Source organism: Pseudophryne corroboree, chromosome 1 (assembly GCF_028390025.1).
Source record: "Pseudophryne corroboree isolate aPseCor3 chromosome 1, aPseCor3.hap2, whole genome shotgun sequence".
Classification (NCBI taxonomy): domain Eukaryota; kingdom Metazoa; phylum Chordata; class Amphibia; order Anura; family Myobatrachidae; genus Pseudophryne; species Pseudophryne corroboree.
Window position 1 is genome coordinate 294250330 of NC_086444.1, and position 19093 is coordinate 294269422.

General features: G+C 48.0%; 1 protein-coding gene across 2 annotated transcripts in view; it reads right to left on the bottom strand.

Annotated features, from left to right (window-relative positions):
* The window catches only part of PTPN11 (protein tyrosine phosphatase non-receptor type 11), a 209001-nt gene extending 190588 nt beyond the window's left edge, over positions 1 to 18413 (bottom strand). Inside the window, exon 1 of one of the 2 annotated variants that reach the window (XM_063964356.1) lies at positions 17874 to 18413. In XM_063964356.1, the coding sequence (XP_063820426.1) occupies positions 17874 to 17887 (14 nt within the window). In that variant the 5' untranslated portion in view covers positions 17888 to 18413. The remainder of the gene's footprint in view (positions 1 to 17873) is intronic. The other variant, XM_063964355.1, reaches the window with a different exon arrangement.
* Positions 18414 to 19093: the final 680 nt, after the last annotated feature.

Here is a 19093-nt window from a genome sequence, read left to right on the forward strand (position 1 = left end):
GTGCAATAGTGTGTACACACATGATGATGTGGACGATTTGACGTTCCAGTACGGCTCAAAACAACAAATCGTCCAATATAACATTGAATGTGTACCCAGCGCTAGGGAAGTCTTTGGTGGCTTTAAGGAGCCCCTAAGGCCAGGAAGCTGATGCACCATGTTAGATAATGGGGCTTGAAGCCTGACTTGTGACACTAATAAAGTGTCCCCAATATTCCAAACCAAGTCTTTACCCTAATTATCACTTCACTTAAACTATTCAAAACACACATTATTTCTGTTATAGCAGTTTCTTTGCTCTCTGCATAATAAGCATTTCTTTTTTTGTGGATTTGGCTACCCTTTAAAGAACCAGACTACTGTACATCTCAAAGAACATCCCATGATAACTGAACAAAGCAAGAAATGTCATCCTCTAAATCAGGGGTGGGGAACCTTTTTTCTACAGAGGGCCATTTGGATATTTATAAAATCCTTCGGGGGCCATACAAAAATTCTCAACTTAAAAAATTACCCTGCCCCCCAGTAGGTCTGCCCCTTAGAGGCACTGTGTGTGCGCGCCGGAGGCGCATGCGCCAAAAAAATGGGTGTGGCCAGTTAAAATGGGACGTGATAAACATATGCCCCCAATAGTGCAGTGCCAGATCCACAATTGCCCCCACAGTGCCAGGTATACAAATGCCCCTCACAGTGCCAGGTATACAAATGCCCCTCACAGTGCCAGGCATACAAATGCCCCTCAACAGTGCAAGGTGTACAAATGCCCCCCCACAGTGCCAGGTCTACAGATGCCCCCCACAGTGCCAGGTATACAGATGCCCCCCCACAGTGCCAGGTATACAAATGCCCCCCCACAGTGCCAGGTATACAAATGCCCCCCCACAGTGCCAGGTGTACAAATGCCCCCCACAGTGCCAGGTGTACAGATGCCCCCCCACAGTGCCAGGTGTACAGATGCCCCCCCACAGTGCCAGGTGTACAGATGCCCCCCCACAGTGCCAGGTGTACAGATGCCCCCACAGTGCCAGGTATACAGATGCCCCCACAGTGCCAGGTACACAGATGCCCCCACAGTGCCAGGTATACAGATGCCCCCACAGTGCCAGGTATACAGATGCCCCCATGTTGGGCGGCGGCGTGTAGGACTTGAAACCAGCCGCCGGTTCGAGAGCCAATCAGAGCTCGCGGACCGGCAGCCGCGGCTCCTGATTGGCTCACGAACCGGCGGCTGGTTTCAAGTTCTACACGCCGCCCCCGCGCTCTCCTCCCTGTCCTGACACTGACAGCTGAGACACGCTGCCGCCGGACTGAGCGGCGGCGTGTCTCACTGAGAGAAGCGGGTGGGCCGGAGCAAACGGCTTTGCGGGCCTTATACGGCACGCGGGTCGGAGGTTCCCCACCCCTGCTCTAAATACTGTAAGGAGCTGACAAGTCTCTTGAAGAGCAATTTGGACTTGTGCTAAACAAAAAAAAACAAAAAAAAAACATACATATTAGAGCCTATTTTATTTAGGCATCCCATAGTTAAAAGCTACTTTACACATGATCTTGTTCCTTTAACATTTTTCACAGGCAACTGAATAGCCTACTGGGGCAGGGAGTGTCACATAAATGTCTCCTTATGTACACTGTTCATATTCTTTCTTTCTTTCTTTCTTTCTTTGCAGAGTACAATCATCCCTATTTTTAAGTTTAAAAATACTGACAAACAATATCTTAAAACGTAGAAAAAAAATACATATACTCATTTAAATACTGTGGATAGCCATTAGGCATCCACTACGGACTACGAGAAATAGATTTACCGGTAAGTAAAATCTTATTTTCTCTAACGTCCTAGTGGATGCTGAGGACTCAGTAAGGACCATGGGGATTATACCCAAGCACCCAAACGGGCGGGAGAGTGCGGATGACTCTGCAGCACCGAATGAGCAAACTCAAGGTCCTCCTCAGCCAGGGTATCAAACTTGTAGAACTTTGCAAAGGTGTTTGAACCCAACCAAGTAGCCGCTCGGCAAAGCTGTAATGCCGAGACCCCTCGGGCAGCCGCCCAAGAAGAGCCCACCTTCCTTGTGGAATGGGCTTTTACTGATTTTGGAGGCGGCAAGCCAGCCGCAGAATGAGCTTGCTGAATCGTGTTACAGATCCAGCGAGCAATAGTTTGCTTTGAAGCAGGAGCACCCAGCTTGTTGGATGCATACAGGATAAACAGCGACTCAGTTTTCCTGACTCTAGCCGTTCTGGCTACATAAACCTTCAAAGCCCTGACTACGTCCAGTAACTCTGAATCCTCCAAATCACAAGTAGCCACAGGCACCACAATAAATTGGTTCATATGAAAAGATGACACCACTTTTGGCAGAAATTGCGGACGAGTCCGCAATTCTGCCCTATCCATATGGAAAACCAGATAGGGGCTTTTATGTGACAAAGCCGCCAATTCTGACACACGCCTCGCCGAAGCCAAGGCTAATAGCATGACCACCTTCCACGTGAGATATTTTAACTCCACGGTTTTAAGTGGCTCAAACCCAGTGGGATTTCAGGAAACTCAACACCACGTTAAGATCCCAAGGTGCCACTGGAGGCAAAAACGGGGGCTGAATATGCAAGCACTCCCTTTACAAACGTCTGAACTTCAGGCAGAGAAGCCAGTTCTTTTTGAAAGAAAATTGATAGGGCCGAAATCTGGACCTTAATGGACCCCAATTTTAGGCCCAAAGTTACTCCCGACTGTAGGAAGTGAAGGAAACGGCCCAGCTGGAATTCCTCTGTAGGGGCATTCCTGGCCTCACACCAAGCAACATATTTTCGCCATATACGGTGATAATGTTTAGCCGTCACGTCTTTCCTAGCCTTTATTAGCGTAGGAATAACCTCATCCGGAATCCCTTTTTCTGCTAGGATCCGGCGTTCAACCGCCATGCCGTCAAACGCAGCCGCGGTAAGTCTTGGAACAGACAGGGCCCCTGCTGCAACAGATCCTGCCTTAGAGGCAGAGGCCATGGGTCCTCTGTGAGCATTTCTTGCAGCTCTGGATACCAAGTCCTTCTTGGCCAATCCGGAACAATGAGTATTGTTCTCACTCCTCTTTTTCTTATGATTCTCAGTACCTTGGTTATGAGAGGAAGAGGAGGAAAAACATAAACCGACTGGAACACCCACGGTGTCACTAGTGCGTCTACAGCTATCGCCTGAGGGTCTCTTGACCTGGCGCAATACCGCTGTAGCTTTTTGTGGAGGCGGGATGCCATCATGTCCACCTGTGGCAGCTCCCACCGACTGGCAATCTGCGCGAAGACTTCTTGATGAAGTCCCCACTCTCCCGGATGGAGGTCGTGCCTGCTGAGGAAGTGTGCCTCCCAGTTGTCCACTCCCGGAATGAACACTGCTGACAGTGCTCTCACGTGATTCTCTGCCCAGCGAAGAATTCTGGTGGCTTCCGCCATCGCCACCCTGCTCCTTGTGCCGCCTTGGCGGTTTACATGAGCCACTGCGGTGATGTTGTCTGATTGAATCAGCACCGATTGGTCGCGAAGCAGGGTCTCCGCTTGACTTAGAGCGGGTCTCCTGACTTGACCACAGACCCTGGAAATTTCTTCCCAGTGTGACTGCCCCCCACCCTCTGAGGCTTGCATCCGTGGTCACCAGGACCCAGTCCTGAATGCCGAATCTGCGACCCTCGAGAAGGTGAGCACTCTGCAGCCACCACAGAAGAGACACCCTGGCCCTGGGGGATAGGGTGATCAGCCGATGCATCTGTAGACGTGATCCGGACCACTTGTCCAACAGATCCCATTGAAAGGTCCTCGCATGGAACCTGCCGAAGGGAATGGCCTCGTATGATGCCACCATCTTCCCCAGGACTCGCGTGCAGTGATGCACTGACACCCGTTTTGGCTTTAAGAGGTCTCTGACCAGTGTCATGAGTTCCTGAGCCTTCTCCGTCGGGAGAAAAACCTTCTTCTGTTCTGTGTCCAGAATCATGCCCAGGAAGGACAGACGCATCGTAGGAATCAGCTGCGACTTTGGAATATTCAGAATCCAGCCGTGCTGTTGTAACACTTCCCGAGAGCGTGCTACGCTGATCAGTAACTGCTCTCTGGACCTCGCCTTTATGAGGAGATCGTCCAAGTATGGGATAATTGTGACTCCTTGCTTTCGCAGGAGCACCATCATTTCCGCCATTACCTTGGTAAATATTCTCGGTGCCATGGAGAGACCAAACGGCAACGTCTGGGATTGGTAATGACAAACCTGTACCACGAATCTGAGGTACTCCTGATGAGGTGGATAAATGGGGACATGCAGGTAAGCATCCTTTATGTCCAGAGACACCATAAAATCCCCCTCTTCCAGGCTTCCAATGACCGCTCTGAGCGATTCCATCTTGAACTTGAACCTTTTCAGGTAAATGTTCAGGGATTTTAAATTCAAAATGGGTCTGACCGAACCGTCCGGTTTCGGTACCACAAACATTGTGGAATAGTAACCCCTTCCCTGTTGAAGGAGGGGAACCTTCACCACCACCTGCTGGAGATATAATTGCCGCTAACACTATTTCCCTCTCCAAGGGGGAAGCTGGCAGAGCCGATTTGAGGTAACGGTGAGGGGGCATCACTTCGAATTCCAGCTTGTATCCCTGAGATACAATCTGTATAGCCCAGGGATCCACCTGTGAGCGAACCCACTGGTGGCTGAAATGTCGGAGACGCGCCCCCACCGATCCTGGCTCCACCTGTGGAGCCCCAGCGTCATGCGGTGGATTTAGTGGAAGCCGGGGAGGACTTCTGTTCCTGGGAACTAGCTGTATTGTGCAGCTTCTATCCTCTACCCCTGCCTCTGGCAAGAAAGGACGCACCTCGGACTTTCTTGTCTCTTTGTGATCGAAAGGACTGCATTTGGTAATACGGTGCTTTCTTAGGTTGTGAGGGAATATATGGCAAAAAATTTGACTTCCCAGCCGTAGCTGTGGAAACTAGGTCCGAGAGACCGTCCCCAAACAATTCCTCACCCTTATAAGGTAAAACCTCCATGTGCAGTTTTGAGTCGGCATCACCTGTCCATTGCCGAGTCCACAGGACCCTTCTGGCCGAAATCGACATTGCATTTATTCTAGAGCCCAGTAGGGTAATATCTCTCTGGGCATCTCTCATATATAGGACAGCGTCTTTTATATGCCCCAGGGTCAGTAATATAGTATCCTTGTCCAAGGTATCAAGTTCCTCAGATAAAGTATCTGTCCATGCTGCGACAGCACTACACATCCAGGCCGACGCAATTGCCGGCCTTAGCAGAGTACCTGAATGTGTATAAATGGACTTCAGGATCCCTTCCTGCTTCCTATCCGCAGGATCTTTTAGGGTGGCCGTATCCTGTGACGGCAGGGCTACCTTCTTAGATAAGGGTGTCAAAGCTTTGTCTACCCTAGGGGAGGATTCCCAACGTAACCTGTCCGTTGGCGAGAAAGGATACGCCATAAGCAACCGTTTGGAAATCTGCACTTTTCTATCTGGAGATTCCCAAGCTTTTTCACATAACTCATTTAATTCATGTGAAGGGGGAAAAGTCACCTCATGCCTTTTTCCCCCAAACATATAAACCCTCTTGTCAGGGACTGGGTTTTCCTCTGAGATGTGTAATACATCCTTCATTGCTATAATCATGTAGCGGATGGCTTTAGCCATTTTAGGCTGCAACTTTGCATCATCGCCACCGACACTGGAGTCAGAATCCGTGTCGATATCTGTGTCAACTATTTGGGATAGTGGACGCTTCTGAGACCCTGACGGCCTCTGCGTTGTAGGGTCAGGCATGGGTTGAGACCATGACTGTCCCAAGGCTTCAGCTTTATCCAACCTTTTATGCAAGGAATTAACATTATCATTTAAAACCTTCCACATATCCATCCAATCGGGTGTCGGCGCCGATACCACATTCATCTGCACCTGCTCTGCTTCCACAAAGCCTTCCTCGTCAAACATGTCGCAAGAAGCGTACCGACACACCACACACACAGGGGATGCTCTATTTGAGGACAGAACCCCCACAAGGCCCTTTGGAGAGACAGAGAGAGAGTATGCCAGCACACACCCCAGCGCTATATGACCCAGGAATCACACAGTAACTTAGTGTTTACCCAGTAGCTGCTGTATACACTGATTTTGTGCTAAATTTATGTGCCCCCCCTCTCTTTTTACCCTCTTTCTACCGTGATTCTGCAGAGGAGAGCCTGGGGAGCTTCCTCTCAGCTGAGCTGTGGAGAGAAAATGGCGCTGGTGAGTGCTGAGGAAGAAGCCCCGCCCCCTCAGCGGCGGGCTTCTGTCCCGCGATTTGTGTAAAATAATGGCGGGGCTCATACATATATACAGTGCCCAACTGTATATATGCTCTTTTATGCCAAGAGGTACTTAATTGCTGCCCAGGGTGCCCCCCCCTGCGCCCTGCACCCTACAGTGACCGGAGTGTGCAGGTGTAATGTGGGAGCAATGGCGCACAGCTGCAGTGCTGTGCGCTACCTCATATGAAGACTGGAGTCTACTGCCGCCGCTTTCGAAGTCTTCTTGTTTCTCACGCCGGCTTCTGGCTCTGCGAGGGGGACGGCGGCGCGGCTCTGGGATCGGACGACCAAGGGTGCGTTCCTGTGTTCGATCCCTCTGGAGCTAATGGTGTCCAGTAGCCTAAGAAGCATGACCTATCCACAGTGAGTAGGTCTGCTTCTCTCCCCTCAGTCCCACGTAGCAGAGTCTGTTGCCAGCAGATCTCTCTGAAAAAAAAAAAAAAAAACCTAACAAAATACTTTCTATTCAGCAAGCTCAGGAGAGCTCACTAAAGTGCACCCAGCTCGTCCGGGCACAGATTCAAACTGAGGTCTGGAGGAGGGACATAGAGGGAGGAGACAGTGCACACCAGTATTCCTAATTCTTTCTTAAAGTGCCCTGTCTCCTGCGGAGCCCGTCTATTCCCCATGGTCCTTACGGAGTCCCCAGCATCCACTAGGACGTTAGAGAAAAACTGCTAGCGAGCAATCAACTCGGAATGACCACCAAAGTCCATTTCCATGAAGCAATATTGCCATGACGTCAGACGCCTTTTGTCTGCTATGTATGGAGAGAACCTCCATCTTACCAACCTGCTCACAAGTGTAAAGGCGCTATATCTGAGCAGTACAGCTGGTTTAATGGTTAGCATTACTGTCTCACAGCACTGAGGCTGTAGGTTCAATTCCCCCCATGACCCTAACTGTGTGAAGTTTGTATATTCTCCTTGCGTGGGTTTCCTTCGGGTACTCCAGTTTCTTCACACAATCCAAAAATGTACTGGTAAGTTAATTGGCTCTGAACAAAAATAAACCCTAGCGTGAATGTGTCTGTGTGTACATATGATAGGGAATATAGACTTTAAGCTCCACTGGGGCAGGGACTGATGTGAATGCCCAAATATTTTCTGTAAAGCGCTGCGGAATATGTGTGTGCTATATAAATAACTGGTAAATAAATATCTGCTAAACATTAACACTCTGGTTACAGAATCCTTATTAGAGACAGCATTAATCTCAAATAACGGTTTTACTTGCATTTTCATATATACTTTTCTTGTGCAGCAGAAAAATGCACTTCTTAGGTAAAAACATTTTTGTTAATTTGATACAGAAGTAAAATGCTGAGGATGTCTATTATAGTCTTTTTGCTCCCTCTTGTGGTCTAAAGATGGAACAGAAATTGTCTTCATAGGTCAGGGAAACCTAACTATCTGCTTTTAGATCATGCTATTAACAATAATAATAATAATAATAATAATAATAATAATTAAAAAAAAAACTAAAAACAAAATCTCTCTTGGTGAAGCTCACCGATCATAGTAATGTGTATAATGAGAAAACATGCTTTGTAAGTGGTTTTTTTATAATAATAAATTACATTACACATTTACAGTGCCCAGCGATGGTGTAAAAAAAAAAAAAAAGAAAGAATTGCTACTGATGTAACATCATGCTTTGCTGTCAAATACATAGTAAAATCCACATTACAAAACACTGTGGTCAGAGAAATATTTTATTTCAAAATAACATGGTGCAGCTACAGTATGTTGAAGGGGGTAGTAAAACCACTAGCTCACATTCCTATACAGCAAATGCTGCATTACACTGAGCTGAATAATATCATGAAATAATATATCAATAATATCATGGCATTTATACATGATTACCATACTGAAAATCAGGGGTTAATATACAGAAACTCACCGATTCTGTGTGATCTGCAAAATCAATGGATTTTCCCTATCATTAACCCCCGATGGTGCCTTTATCTCACTGACTTTTCCTCACAACTCCTGAAGCTGCAAGGAAAAGTACATTCTCTGGGATTAGTGTGCGGGTTAAATACCTCTAATTGGGTTGATGCTAATTGAATATGTCCCTAAATGTCTGTAATGGAATGGGGAGATAATACTAGGATGGACATTATAGGCAGTGAACTGGATGCACGGGGTGGGGGGTAAGGTTTAGACACTAAAGGGGGTCTTAGATCTAGCCGCTACCCTCTGTGAATTGCCGTAGCCACCCAACCCCCCAACTAGGGGGGTTAGTGTGGGGGGGGGGGGGGTGGAAGGGTAAATTAATGAATTTAATTACCCCTTCCCATGTCGGGATTCTAAAAGTTGGGATGCCACAGTCCGTCATGTGACAGCCGGCATCCCGACTGTCAGGATATCATATCACACCCATTTGAACTACTGGAGGGCAGCACAAGAGCAAACGTTACCACAGTTGTTCAATCAGAAGGAAATCAGGGCTAAAGGTCAGCTACTGGGAGGAAACTCAGCCAGCGATGAACTCTGCCACTGACTGCAAAACATCGACCATTGTAATCAGTCAATAGTTTGCTAAACATCGATGGTCAATGTAGTACTTTACCTTTTACCACAGCAATACTGCCATTTGAAGTTAACACTAAAAAAATATAGTTTAGATTCATGGTTCATATCAGAAAAGGTAAACTTTTTGTTAAATGGCAGTTTCACTTGTGCTGCTTTCAGATCGCAAATGCCGGATCCCACCAAGTAAGAGAAACATGTCCTTACCGGGTGGGATCCGGCATTTGCTCTTCTTTGCTGGCTTTCCGACCCAGCAATATACCGGGTCGGTTGCCATAGCAGCGGGGGGCGCAGCAGCAGCAGGGGCGGGGGTGGAGGCGGCGCTGGGAGATAAGCTCATCTCCTGCGCCGCCTCTCCCTATGCTGTGAATGGGAGCAGTGTCGCATCGAAACGGCTCCCATTCACACTGCACCTGACCCGGTATTCAACCCGGTAATAACCCTTCTTTTTAACCGGGTTGAATTGCCGGGTCAGGCGACCCGCTAATTCGGCAAAAGTGCTTTCACATCGCACACCGACCCGTTTCGACACGGCAATATGCCGTGTCGATACCGGGTTATTTGTGCGATGTGAAAGGGGTATTACTTGGGGGCTGATTCAATTGTGGCACGCACCACCTGCTGGCCATCTAAAGGAATGGGCGTCTATAGTAGCTATTCAATTGTTTCTCAAATAGACGCCCAATAACTGCGGCGGTAGCATTTTTTTCTCACAGCCTCGGGAGGTGCAAGAAAATGTGTGTTAAGTCTGTAGTTTGTGCGCCCAAACCCAGACTTTGCACGCCCATTCAAGCGCTTTAGACAGGTTTAGCCGCTGTGCCTTAACTGGTAATGGGCGTCTGATCAGAGCAACCGTTGAATAGCTCTGATAGATGCCCACTGCTATAGACCAGGCATGTATAAACTGCGGCCCTCCGGCTGTTGTGAAACTACTTATCCCAGTATGCTCTGACACAGTTTTGCTGTCAGAGAATGCTAAAGCTGTGTCAGGGCATGCTAGGGTGTGTAGTTTCTCAACAGCTGGAGGGCCGCAGATTGGACATGCCTGCTATAGATGCTCAACAGGGAGCGCAGGACCCAACTGAGTAGGCCCCTATGACTCATACTCTAAACAGCGGTCCTGGCCATTCACTACTCATAACAAAGAATACTCTTCAGAGGGGAAACAGAATTTAACCAGGTCCATTAATGTCTTGCTTTACTACACAGTGCATTGTACCCGCTTTATCTAGGCCACAGCTCTGCTGCTGTACAAGTCTGCTGGAATAAAGCACAGCATGATAAAATCCTGGGTGACTATTAATACACCATCAGGTGACAGGTTTGCCCTATTAAAAAAAAAAAAAAAACTCAACTTTTAAAGTAAAACCTCTTCTTTCCCACCAGCCATTCATTGGATACCTATATAAAAGAAAATTCTCATTCCAAAGAGGGCAGCACACTTACACCATGTATATCATGGACTGTAGTCACTGCATCCACCGCATTCTCACGACACAGAGGAATGAGGTGCTAGGAAAGTAAAGGCCTTCTACATTACCAGACAGGAGAAGTGAGGTTACTATAGGACTCCTGGGTTGGAGTAGTTTTACTTATATTTTAAGGCTAGGGTGAAGTTAATATCCCTCTAATGATAGGGCCTTTCACCGGGTCCACATTCATAGATCTGTAATGGGTCGGTTTATCAGGAAGAATGTTTTATTATATTCTAAACAAATGTAACTAAGTTTAGTTATTTGTTTTTTTGGGGGGGGTTTTAAGTGGACAAATGAGGCATTTTTTAATGTAATATATAGGATATAATGAGGGTAAAAAACTTTCTTCAGGATTACAACAGATGTGTGTGGCCAATATGACTGATCTTGTTCAGTAATGAACGAGAAATCATTCATATCGCTCAGTGTGTATGCTTGCTATGCAGAACGAGGAAAAACCAACGATGAATGACTGCAGGGACACGCATGGTTCATCGTTGGTTTTTCCTCGTTCTGCATAAGAAAGCCAATTTGGACGACGGTCGTTAATCATTGAAATCGACTATCGTCCAATTTGGAAACGTCGGCGAGTGTGTAGGGCCCATTATTCTCTTACTTCCAGATGTGTTGGAAGCTGAAATTTAACATAGGCATACTTCAGGTGGGAAGTAGGAAAACTACGTAATTAGACTTTTAATAAACATCCCCTACGGGGATGAAAAAGGGGGTTGACATGACGCCATTACAGATGGGTGGCTTGCGTTGTGTGAACGATAACGCCCAATCGGGATAAAATTTGGATTGCACCTCCAGTGTGTAGAATTTATTAAACTACAAAAATTGTCCTGTCATTATTTACCGTCTCTGCTACAGGTGCTCCTCTGGTAACGCCAACAACCATGGAATATTTACTTACATGAAGACGTCTGAAATTTACATCTCTATAGATTTACCAAATGTTTAACACTCATTTAGTATTTACAACCGTGAAAATCATAAACTCCCGAGCGAAGAACGGATAGAACAGCTAGTATTTTTATATAAACAAAACTAAATATAGATTTATTTATTTTCAATAACCAGCAGACACCTTAAAGTCACAAAAGTGAGTAAAAAGGAAGGAAAACTATCTGCACAAAGACGTTTTATAATTTTCTAATGAGCAAGCATTTTACTCCCTATAAAGAATGATCATATGGGAGGTGCAACCTTTGTAGCCAAAATAAGGCTACATAGAGAAAAAACAATGTACACTAGCAGTTAAACAAACATTACAAAACGTAATATTCTTTACCAAGTTTTATTATAATCAATTTTAAATTATTTTTGTCTATTGACCACTTGCCTGGCATTGTTGAATGTGATGCGACCGGAAGCAGGTGTATGTTACCTGGCCAGGCTGCGTCATATGCGACGCGCTGCCAGCTGTGTGCCCCTGTTGTGTAGAATAGGAGATCCTTTCTGCTCTGTATCCCCGGATCCCCCGTGTGATGTGGCGGTCTCTGACCGCCGATATTAATTCTGGTATCGCATCCCAGAATACCATGCACCCAGCATTCTGGAGCACATGCTGGGAGGTACCCACCATTGAGGGTCGGGGGGAGAATATGTCCATGACCGTTGGAGTGGGGATAAACCTCTAGTGGGGTTATGGGAGTGATACAAATATAGTTAAATTATGCTGGAGAGGGGGTTAAATAAATAGTTCATTAATACCCTTTCACATGCAAACCCGGGTCATATCCGGGATTTGAACACGGCTCCAACCCAGCCCCGACCCGGGTAAGAGACGTTCACATCGCAATATTGACCTGGGTTATTCCCGGGTTATTGCCATGTTGGTGTCTTTTTGCTCAACCCTGGTCACCCATGTTAAAACCAGTGTGGTCATTTTATAAGGACTTGATTGGTTCCCAGTTTTCAACAAGAAAGGGAGGGGACTGGGGAATACTCACAGTGCAGCAATCATGGCTGACAGAGCACATGTTCCAGCACAGAGCCCGGAATTCATGATTGAACTCAGCATTTTACTGATGTTGCGATATTTTATCGCATCCCTGACTGTATCAGTTATCTGCCTACGTATTTCTTCTTCACCCCTGATCCACAGCAACTCCCTGACTTCCTCCAGTTTGCCATGGCTAATGAGGTCCAAAGGAGTGCAGAGCTGAGGTCCAAAGGAGTGCAGAGCTGAGGTCCAAACGAGTGCAGAGCTGAGGTCCAAACGAGTGCAGAGCTGAGGTCCAAACGAGTGCAGAGCTGAGGTCCAAACGAGTGCAGAGCTGAGGTCCAAACGAGTGCAGAGCTGAGGTCCAAACGAGTGCAGAGCTGAGGTCCAAACGAGTGCAGAGCTGAGGTCCAAACGAGTGCAGAGCTGAGGTCCAAACGAGTGCAGAGCTGAGGTCCAAACGAGTGCAGAGCTGAGGTCCAAACGAGTGCAGAGCTGAGGTCCAAACGAGTGCAGAGCTGAGGTCCAAACGAGTGCAGAGCTGAGGTCCAAACGAGTGCAGAGCTGAGGTCCAAACGAGTGCAGAGCTGAGGTCCAAACGAGTGCAGAGCTGAGGTCCAAACGAGTGCAGAGCTGAGGTCCAAACGAGTGCAGAGCTGAGGTCCAAACGAGTGCAGAGCTGAGGTCCAAACGAGTGCAGAGCTGAGGTCCAAACGAGTGCAGAGCTGAGGTCCAAACGAGTGCAGAGCTGAGGTCCAAACGAGTGCAGAGCTGAGGTCCAAACGAGTGCAGAGCTGAGGTCCAAACGAGTGCAGAGCTGAGGTCCAAACGAGTGCAGAGCTGAGGTCCAAACGAGTGCAGAACTGTGCAGATTGCTTTCCAACACGTGTGCTCATAGTGCAGTACAGTAAACATATTGAAATACCAGGTTGGATGTCCCGGGATATTCAGTTTGGCACTTTCACACCACACCTCAACCCGGGTCGACTCCGCAACAACCCGGTATAAAGCCGAGTTTTTTTGGCAATGTGAAAGGGGTATAATAGTAATAAATACATTGGCAACAGGGGAGGGAGGGCGGTACAAAAAAGGGTCTTTTTACAGGTGGTGGGGGTTTATAAAGCATGTTTTTTTTTTTCTGGCCACGAAGGAGGTGTGGGGATGCTATTATTAGGGTTTAAGACCACTGGGGGTCTATTGCAAAACACCCCCTAGATATAGTTTTTTAAATAAAATATTTTAACATTATTAAAAATACTTTTTTAACTTTATTAAGTCATTTAAAAAAAATGACAATTTCTGAGTGGTTTAGCAGGGGAAAAATTGTCAGTTAAGTGGTTAAGTAATTGCTGCTTTAAATCTAAGCGCTACATCCGTCTTAAGCTAGGTAAACACTAGACTATGTATGTATCCAGCGATATGAATACACACTTGCTGATGCTGCAGCCCTCGCTAGAGATATCGCTGGATTGACCAGCATGCACATCTGACGGGCGATGTCGCTGACACGTGGGAGTGTGTGTTGTCAGCGACATAGTGTATACATACTAGAAGATATTGTGAACAATGTGTTGGAATTACACACATCATCCACTATATCATCTAGCCAGTTTAACTCACAGGCTATTACAGTTCAGAAGACATGCACACCTATTGCAGCCATGTATATCTAAGTATCACTTCTCCACTCTATTAGACAGCTGAAGACCACTCCTCCATTTCTTGGGACAGCGTCTTAATGGAATCTGTTGCATGACAAAAGTCCATTTTATTTAAGCTATTGAGACATCACTGGCACTGGCCTTGTCCCTTAAGCTGGCCACACATTAGGACGACCAGCACTCGCTCAAATTCCTAATAAGATTTCCCTTTAACTCCCCTGGGAGCCCCTAGCACACGATTTGGCATTTCATGCGCATACGATGAAGCATACAATCTATCAATTGATTGTAAAAAGCACGTGATCACCTGGAAGGAAAAGCCACTCAAAAATGATGCTGATCGTATACGATGCATTGTATGTGTATAAAAACAAGGTACGATGTGCATACGATTACGATGGATAATATGGGCTGCACGTATGATCTGAGGATGCGACATTCAACCCACAGGGCAGCGCATCGTAATCATATCCAAAACACGTACGATGTGCACGCAATGCATGATACAATGCGTCTAAATCGTATATTTGTACGCGATATCGTACTTGTGTATGGCCAGCATAAAGCCGAGTACACACCTAAAGATTTATCTGTCTGGTGGGAACAAAAATCCGGCACTGTATGGGAGCAAATGACAATCAACCATTTGCTCCCAAACACTGGAAAGCAGACATAGGGGGATATTCAATTTGCCCCGAAGAGACATTGGGAGTAAAAAAAAACCCGATGATTCTTCAGGTGCTGCGGTCGGGCTATTTAATGAGCTCGGCAGGTAACAAGTGCATTTACACCCGTAAACACACAGTTCAGTGAAACCTGTGTTTTTGGGTGAAATGGCCCGGGGCTGTTATCGGGGATCTTGCTTTGCCTGCCGGAGGCAGGTGAAAGAAAATCTCTGATAAGCCGCGGCCCCCTGTCGGCTTATCGGGGCTAATTAGATAGCCCCCGGCGGCGATACATTACACCCGACTTGCTTCAGGGTAATTGAATATCGTTGATGGTTGTTCAGGCACATTGATTAAATCCGTTTGATTAACAAATGTATCCGAATATTTTGTCCGTTTCCAATGTTTGAGACCAAATGGTTTATTGTCATTTTCTCCGAAACAATGCCAGACTTTTGTACACACAACAGACAAATCTTTAGGCGTGTTCCAAGCGTAAAGGGACAAATACCAACTACACTATGTAATAATACACAAAAAGGCTTATTACCACAGCATTTAGGTGCAAAAGGTGCACTAAGCCATGCAGGCTTGGAAGCGGCATTTAAACAAACCATACAGCACAGGACACAAATGCAAAATGATGGGGGGGGGGGGGGGGGGGGGGGGGGGGGGGGGGGGTTTACATGCAGGTAAACTACATTCTCTTGCAAGCTACACATACTGTACATAGATACTGGCAACTCTATTTTTTACACAAGGGCAAGGAAGAGCTCCGGTCACAACTCTAAGGAAGGAGTACAATTGTTTATTGCGTCTGTAGCTCCTGTGTAATAGCTGGCAGCTACTCGATTGTTTGGGCACACAACACGAGCGACGCATTCTTACGTACAACTGCGCCAGGAGTTAACCACTTAAAGTGTCTTTGCCCATGTAAACTAATGTATGTGCTGCAGTTAAGGCATCCAAAAGCCGTCTCTAAAGGGGGGTACTCACGGAGCAATCGCTGCTTAAAATCTAAGCAATCTGACTAGATTGCTTAGATTTTAAGCAGTGATCACTCCGTGTGTACCCCTTAAAGCTATAGCGATGCGCAGCCCCACGCATCGCTCTCGCTGGGTGAAATGAGCTGCCCACACCCACCCCCCGTCTCCCCCCGCACGCTCAGCACACATCGCGCTGTGCTGAGCGGGGGGAGAGGTGTGTGCTGAGCGAACCGCTCAGCACACATCTCTCCCCAAGTCGGCCCGTGAATACGGCCCTTTAGACAGATTTCTGATTGCACCTCAGTAGGCTGTGATAAGGGACGGGTGCCCAAAGCAATTGAATAGCTCCTAGTCACTTTTGACGGGAGCGAGAAAAAATGTAATCCCCCCCTAAAGTAGTTCACTTTCATCCCCTCACCCTGTATCTCAAGGGATTCAGCAGAAATCTGGGATAAGTGAATCACAGGTAAATTAAAAGACCTACAGCACAGGTTACATTTTTCTTTAAATTGGAATTTTTAAACAGTTTAAAAAAAAAGCCTTAATGTTTATTTCATTGTATTTTTTTCTGACACAATGGGGTCGATTCAATTCGGCAACAGATGAATAGCACCGGGAATTAGCTCCCTGCGCTATTCAATTCAGCTAAAGTTAAGTCGGCGAATGCCCGTTCTCGCAGACTTAACAGGTAGTTTTGTCGGGAGAACGGGCATTCTCCGACTTAACTACCCGCGGCGATGCTGATTCCCGACAGAATCAGCCTCGCGCCGGCCGCACTTTTGTCGGTTTTCTTCTCTCACCCCCCGGGAGTGAGAGAAGAATTCACGACAATTGCGGGTAACTAGTAGCTGAACTGAATAGCGTCGGGAGCTAATTCCCAGCGCTATTCATCTGTTGCCGAATTGAATCGACCCAATGTGTATGAATTATTGGGGGTGATTCAGACCTGATCGATGGGTGCTAATTTTGCTGTCCTGCGTCAGGATTTGTTGTGCAAGTGTACGATAGCATGTGTACATCGAGCGGCAAAACTCCAGTGTGTGCAGTCTCTGCGCAGCCCAGGACTTACTCCTACAGTGCGATGAGAACAGGCTGACCAACGATGCCCATTGTTGTTGGCCGTGGTGCTGTGCGCGGTCTATTGCTGAAAGCCCACTGTGCAAAAACGCACAGCAGCGATCAGGTCTGAATCACCCCCCAATGTACGTTTATCTGCTTAAAACAGGTGCAAGCCCTGTAGCATTAGCAGCTGAATGGTGAATCTTAGCACGCCAGGTCCCTTGAGACTCTGCTAGCTTTGGGAGGCTTTTTTGTCGAAAATGCATCTTAGATGAAAAGCAGTGCAACTAGGATGCACCAGGAGATTGTGCTGATCCATTTGATATACAGTATGTCACTTGTATATCTGTGAGCGGACAGAGTCCCTGAATCTACATAGGAAGTGCTATGATGCAGCGGCCGTGACTTTTCTCCATACATATTGTGCTTCATATACTCAGTGTGGCATATCAAATTAATCCAGCACAGTCCTGTCAGCTCACTCACGCCAGGCATTTCCTCCGCTGCATGGCGTTTTGAGGCTCAGATGTATGAGGACACATCTGTAGTCCTAGACTCAAGAAAAATCCTATTCAGTATGGAAAGGACAATTTTCCTTTGCAAACAGCTCATGGTGTTGCAGTTACCATTCATTGATACTGGAATCAACCTGTAAACAGTACGTTCATGTAGGTTTCCGATTGCATGGCAAACAAGCCTTCCTATCATAGTGATCACAAGTCCTAGACTATCAAAGCAGCTGGTTTGGGAACACAAATGGCCATGGCCATCAATGTCTCACAGAAGCCTGGAGCCTCATCAGGAGCAGGTCTGTGTGAGCTATACTTTTACCGCCACCATAAATGAATCAATATTTCTCTCTGTATCCTGCGAGGCCTATGTGGTCTCAGGGACACACAGAACCTCCTGGAGGGGCTCAGGTTGCGGGGGCTTCTCGGGGCTACAGGGGCATCAGTCATACATGGTGGCTGCACTGTACCGGGGGGGGGGGGTCCCATCCCGGGAACACTGCTACACACACTGTACAGGACACATGCACAGTGCTGGGGATAGCCCGGTCACCACACAGAGGGAGCTTGGTGCAGCCAGGACGGAGACAGCTAAGAGCCTGCAGCTCTCCCCGGATGTGTAGCTGGCAGACTGGCAATGGGTGGCCGCAACACCGCGGTGCAGAGGGAGGCGCAGGGCTGCAGTGGTCTCACCTCCTGGATGTCATTGTACGGGCTCAGCGGCTCCAGTCTCCCCGCTATCTCCCGGCTCGGGTGTAATGAGGCGGCGGCAGCAGCAGGCGAGGCCTCCAGCAGTACCAGCAGCAGCGCCCGGGCGGCCACCAGTGACGTCATCACACGGCGCCACGGCGGCCCATTCTCCCTCACAGTCCCTCACAGCTGATGACACCGGGCATGGAGCGGGACGGCAGTGCCGGCTGTACGGGGGCACCAGCACAGTACCGTGCACGCCTCAGAAGCTGAGATCGGTGTCCGACGTCACCAGCAGCAGCGCCGGGAGGCGGGGACCCGTGTCACCAGCCGCACAGCACGGAGATGTGGCATCAGCTCCTAGCGCACCGACCGCAGCTCACCGTCACTAGCAGCAGCTGTACCGGTGACCGGCGCCGTAGCGTGACGTCATATGCGGTCGGCAAGCTCTCTCGTCTTGACCCCGGACAGTCGGGACTACATCTCCCAGAAGCCAGTGCGGCGGAAGTGACGCAGCACAACGGGTTCTTATATTCGTTCTGGCCGGATGTTGCTCCTTTTCCCTTTCAGCCAAGGTAGGCATGGCGGGCCGCAGCCTGCAGGTCGCGGGATCTGTGCGTTGTAATCCGCTGTCATCCTTCCCTTGGGGGGCTCCCGCACGCCCCGGACCCACCCTAGGCTGCACTGGGCGGTGTACGGGCTCTCATACGGCCGGTATTGTGGAGGCTGCTCCGGTTCCCGGCCGTGTAGTGCCAGTCTGACATGTCAGGGCCGCCTTCCGTAGTCATAGTCCCTATTTCTATGTAAGCTGTTCGCCTGCGGGTATTACACCCGTCTCGTCTTTCTGTCGCCGAGACAGTAATGAGGCAGCGGTGTGATGGCTACCCGGCTCCTTCTCTCACAGGCGCCTGATGCACTGGTGCCGGCTCTCTGCTCCTGTATCGCCCTCACCGTGCACCGCTCTGTGCTGTCTGTGGGCAGATGTGCTAAGCCTTGGAGAGTAGATACAGTATCAGGCAGTCTGCTCCTAACTGCAAAGAAGGACAGGAGCTGACTGGTACTCTTTCTCCACTTAACACTCACTAAGGCTCCATCCGGCTCCATCTGCGTGCGGTGTACTTTACAGTGGCTGTGTGATGTGCCAGTGTGTAGGTGACGGCACAGCTTTCCCTCTATGAGGTGTAATAGGGAGACTTTATGGCATGCTTGCGTGTTGTCATGTA